This window comes from Nansenia antarctica, assembly GCF_963989245.1.
Source record: "Nansenia antarctica genome assembly, chromosome: 18".
In the NCBI taxonomy this organism is placed as follows: domain Eukaryota; kingdom Metazoa; phylum Chordata; class Actinopteri; order Argentiniformes; family Microstomatidae; genus Nansenia; species Nansenia antarctica.
The window spans coordinates 7,642,466-7,648,157 of NC_137691.1; the positions used below are offsets into that span (position 1 = coordinate 7,642,466).

Genomic DNA, 5,692 nt, shown 5'->3' on the forward strand with positions numbered 1-5,692 from the left:
AGTGAGCTAATTGGCTGAGGACGAGCTGAAATGAGGCCCTGAGAGTTTTAATTGGCTATGGTGAGGGGGCAGGGAGGGGTCTGGGGGAGGGGGTCACAAAAGTATATATATTTTTGCGCAATTTTTCTTCATTCTGTTCCTTTGATTTCTTGCTATTTTATGTATGGTGATATTGACCGTTAATGATATTGACCGTTGCGACATATGAAGGACGTAACGAAGCAACCGATTCTTAAAACGACTGTTACATCATCATGGTTTTATATGTCCTCTTATGACTTCTGAAGATGAGTATGCTAGTGTGTGTGTGTGTGTGTGTTTCTGTGAGTGTGTGTGCCTCTGTGTGAGTGCATGTTCTGACGCGTGTGTGTGCGGACGTGTGTGTGTCTGAGTGCGTGCATGCGTGCATATAAGGGGATGGAGTAGGGAACTAAACTCGACGATTGAGCTGCATTTCGACTGACGGCCATTTTGGTCTACAGACCATTTCCGTCTTCAGTGTTCTCAGATCTGATAGGACGAGACAGGTGTCAGCTACAGTATACAGTGATAGCTCTAGTGATCTAACCCTAGGCTCTCAGGAGATTTACACCTATGCAGTCCTTTTAGATCTGTGCTCACAACGGGGTTATGGGAAGATGGAGCAGAAGTGGAACAACAGGGCCCCATTTACGACAGGGGATGGGCATACACACTGCTATGACCAGGTACACACACTGACAACCAGCTGGAACCAGCTACACGTCACTGACTACCAGCCAGATCCAGCAACACATACTGAGGACAGGAACAAACATACCAACACACACTCCAACCGACACACTCCAACCAACCACACACTCACCAGCAGCAGCTAGATGGGAGGAAGAGACAGTCTTCTTCCATCTCTCGTCACAGAAGTTTCTTTCAAAAAAATTATGTTTTCAAATCCCATGATTCTGTTGGTCCATGAAGTCTTCCTCTAACACGTCTTCATCTGGCCAGGGGAGCTGTGTGTAACCACGTAGTAGAGGTGGTGACCACAGGAGCCGTCTAAACATGTAGTGGAGGTGGTGAGCTAGCCCTGCCTGAGACACGGCAACTCGAAGTGTCGCTATCCGACCTAGGGGACGTCCTCTCGGCTCAATGGTAGGTGCTTAGGTCTTCCGTGTGGGAGACCTGAGATTCGAACCCTGCTAGTACAGATATACAGTATGTCTTAGATGTGACTGTATGTGGCTTTGACCTGTCCTCTCCTGGCTGGGACTGACACACTAACTACTGCTGGACACACCGACACTGTAATTTTCTAACGTACAAAAAGCAATAAGTTATTTTTTATCTCAGAAATTATATCCATTATGACCGGTGTATCGGTAATTCTGCGGCATTAATAAAAAGCTCTATTTTTCTCTTGATGGATTTCGTTCCCATGTACAATTATGATTCAGTGATTTTTTTTCAGATGCTGTTGTTTTGTTTGTTTGTGTTGATAAGGGAGGAGGGGGTGGGGTGGGCGGGAAACTTGGGGAGGGGGGGGGAGGGGGGGCTTGGACTCACACTGTAACTGACCCTCCCTACCTGCTGTTTCATTGTCAATTTCTTTTGTTTGTATTTTGTTTTGTTTCTCTCTGCTGGAAATTTCAATTTTAAAATTCCTAATAAATTATTTTAAAACATTAAAGGTTGTGGTTCAGTTTGTTATTGATATTGTGATTGTGACAGCTGGTGAAACCGGGAACAAGTCAGCAACCGATCAAAATGACACTTATTTACATTAAAAGTCAGATTGCCGACTTGTTCCCGGACTTGTTCCCGGTTTCACCAGCTGCTGTCACATTGGGTATTGGGATGACAAATTGGGTATTTGGTTAGGGTATAATATTAGCTAGGGTATGGCAACAGCCAAAACGTAATAAGCCAACGAGAGTAGAGGTCAGTAGAGTCAGTACTAACCCTAGAGTAGAGGCCAGTAGAGTCAGTACTAACAAAGAATTAGGCACCTTTAAATCATTTAGAAAGCACCTAAAACAGTGGATGATCAACACACACATCTGTCAACATTGAAATGTTCTGTCCTATACCTGTATGTCATGTGTACCGCCTGTCTGTGTACCGCCTAACATGTCTTACCTGTACAGTCTGTGCTTGTTTTTAGTCTGCTTACCGAATATGTAGGCTCCCTTTAACCGCCTATGATTAATGTTTGCTCTTTTAACCCTCTGCTTATATGTACCCTCCTTTTAACCACCTATGATTAATGTATACTCTTTTAACCCCCTATGTTATGCCCTTAAGCTAAATGCTTGTCCTGTCTACTTTTTTGTGCCTAGGTCTACCTATATTTTATCTTTTAAATGTACTTTTTCCTCCAGGGAGCCGTATAAAACATCATGGCATAAGGGACTGCGGATGAAAACTAGCTTTCGGTCTAACTCTGGTGTATTTACAATTTATTTTGGTTTTATTAATATGCACCGTCCCTTGAATAAATAAATGAATCTGAATCTAACCCTAGAGTAGAGGCCAGTAGAGTAGAGGCCAGTAGAGTCAGTACTAACCCTAGAGTAGACGTCAGTAGAGGCCCTGACCATTAGAGTGTTTCTGCATGTGTCCATGCTGGCAGTCCCGGTGGTAAACAGACGGGGAGGGGGGCAGAGGGGTTCACAGATCTATCTCTTCTCCCACCTTTCTCCTTTGCTCAGCAACACCTACGCCCTGCTCAGAAAGCTAATGAGGTCAGCTCCTGCTTGAGCAAGGTTTCTGCAGCGCCAGCCCCCGTCCCCCCGTCCCCCCCTTTCCCTCTTCTCCAGACGCCTCCCCGCCCCCCCGCCCCCCCTTTCCCTCTTCTCCAGACGCCTCCCCGCCCCCCCGCCCCCCCTTTCCCTCTTCTCCAGACGCCTCTTTTCTCAGGCTGCTCAACACTTGTTTACTGGCGACTCCATCTCTCCTTCCCTCAAAGTCTTTTTTGTTTTTCTTTTTACTGTTACCTGTCTTCCCTTTCTTGCATTTTAGCACATTTGTTTTTGGTGATTTTCCTCTAGATTTGTTTTGTGTTTTGGGGCGTGTGTGTGTGTGTGTGTCTCCTCGCTGCTGGGAGTGTGTGTGTGTGTCCTCTCTGCTGCCTGTCCCGTGGCGTCAACCATGTCATCAGCCATGACTCTGGAGCCGCCGCCACGGCTGGACCTGAAGAGTTCCCTGAACGGGAGCTCGTACTTTGACCAGAGTTCTCTGGAGGATCAAACCCCCCCTCCTCTCCGTAGTTACCTGTGTCTCACCATCTTCACCTGTTTCTGTCCTGCCTACCCTGTCAACATAGTCGCTCTGGTCTTCTCTGTCATGGTGAGTACCCTAAACCCTGCCTAGTTGTAACCCTACCTAGTCCTTACCATATCCCTAACCCTGCCTTCACTGTATGTAAATATATATTTAACATGTCTAATAAAATGTGTTTTTCTTTTTCAATATTTAGTGTACACCTGCACGGGCATGTTCATCTTTATCAGGCATGTTTGGCTTTGACACACACACACACACACACACACACACACACGATGAGGAGTTGGAGCAGGGATCACGGGGTATTCAGCCAGCTCTCAACAGCATATCTGATGACCTGACATGCAGCTTCACGCGGCAGAAGTGCAGAGGTGGACAGGAGTTCTGCCAAACATTCAGAGTAGCGCCACAAGCACACACACACACACACACACACACACACACACACACACACCCTACACCGGCGCTCTGCTTGTTTATTGCTTGGTGCTGGATTCCCAGAGGGAACACACTATAGATCCTGCCTGTAGCTGGAATGAGAGGATACACTAGTACTCTTATCTTAGCTATAGTCAGGGTTATAGGCAGGGGTGCACATAACTGGTGCGCCAGTGCGCATGCGTCGCCAAAATACATGCTGCGCGGCAGATCAGCCGCATGAAGGCGCTATTGCGCACCAAAAAAAAAAAAAAAAAAAAAAAAGTTGATCACAAAAAAAACATCCTCTACCATGGTTGACATTGAGGACAGTGATAATTTACAGCAGTCAAGAGAGCAGTGATGATGACGATTAAGCTTGTAGCAGAAATAAATGCTTAGGCTGTAACTTTTTGTTGAAAAGTTGATTTCAGTGTTTACAGAACAGAGCAGTGCTTAAAGAGATGTCCGTTTATTTCAGTGTGTTTAAAGAACAGACATTCAGTTAGTGCTTAAAGAGATGTCAGTTGATTTCATTGTGTTTAAAGGAGTCTGACAGACTTTCATGCTTAAAGAGCAGTCATTTGATTTTGCATTTGTTTATTTTGTTTTGCACACAATCATTTGTTCGTTCATCTTTATTTATGAATAAATGTCGTTTTGCTAATATAAGTTATCCATGTATCCCTTTTTCATCCATCCTGTGGGACGGGTCGTGACTCGCGAGCTCGGGGAGCACCAAGCAGCATCCCTAGGTGCTCCTCTGAGCACTGGCCCCAAAAAGTTATGTGCACCCCTGGTTATAGGCATATACTCATAGCTATGCCATTACCCTGCTAGCCTATAACCCTGTTATAACACATTTGAATGTGTAAATGTAAACCTGATTTCAACCTCTTTTGAATGACCGTTCCAAACTGTGAGTGAGCGGTCGCTTATTATTTAAACGATGGCGTTTCCATAGCGATGCATCAGTGGCGCTTTTCATGAATATTCCATACGTTTCCGCATGTCTGTTAACAGGCCCAGTCTGTCTGTTAACAGGCCCAGTCTGTCTGTTAACTGTCCCGGTCTGTCTGTTAACTGTCCCAGTCTGTCTGTTAACTGTCCCGGTCTGTCTGTTAACAGGCCCAGTCTGTCTGTTAACTGTCCCAGTCTGTCTGTTAACTGTCCCGGTCTGTCTGTTAACCGTCCCAGTCTGTCTGTTAACTGTCCCAGTCTGTCTGTTAACAGGCCCAGTCTGTCTGTTAACTGTCCCAGTCTGTCTGTTAACAGGCCCAGTCTGTGAGTCTCAGTCCCAGTCTGTCTGTTAACAGTCCCAGTCTGTCTGTTAACTGTCCCAGTCTGTCTGTTAACAGGCCCAGTCTGTGAGTCTCAGTCCCAGTCTGTCTGTTAACTGTCCCAGTCTGTCTGTTAACTGTCCCAGTGTGTGTGTCTCAGCCCCATGTGTGTGTGTGTGTCTCAACCCTATGTGTGTGTGTGTGTGTCTCAACCCTATGTGTGTGTGTGTGTCTCAGTCCAGGAGTAGCTATGAGCAGGGCGACTACGACGGCTCACGGCGGCTCGGGAGGAATGCTCTCCACGTGGCCATCGCCTCCATCATCATCGGCATCGTCATCCTCGCCATCCTCGTCATCTTTCACGTCACCCAGGTAACACAGCTGCCCCCCCCCCGACCAATCATGTCCTCAGCTCATCCAATTGTGGGGTAGTGGTGGTCTAGTGGATAGTGAGTTGGACTTGGGATCGGAAGGTTGTGAGTTCAAATCCCGCCTGAAGCCACACCACTACTAGTGTGCCCTTGGGTAAGGCACTTAGCCCTCAGTTACTCCAGGGGGAATGTCCCTGTAATTCGTAATTGTAAGTCGCTTTGGATAAAAGCGTCTGCTAAATGGCAAAATTATTTATTAATTTAATTATTAATTGCTCCTCCCAATCACAATGTCCCATGTTGGTTTGTGATCTTCGTCTTTGCGTGTCTGTGTCTGTCTGTCTGTCTTTGTTCCAGAATGATTAG

The 5,692-nt window shown here is 46.3% G+C and overlaps 1 protein-coding gene across 1 annotated transcript; it reads left to right on the plus strand.

Moving 5' to 3' along the window:
- Positions 1–3,135: 3,135 nt before the first annotated feature.
- LOC308173544 (transmembrane protein 233) lies at positions 3,136–5,692 on the plus strand (the record flags this gene model as incomplete). The annotated part of the gene is made up of 3 exons (XM_080548571.1): positions 3,136–3,321; positions 5,193–5,327; positions 5,684–5,692. The coding sequence occupies 3 exons, from the start codon at positions 3,136–3,138 to the stop codon at positions 5,690–5,692; spliced, it is 330 nt and encodes a 109-aa protein (XP_080404697.1).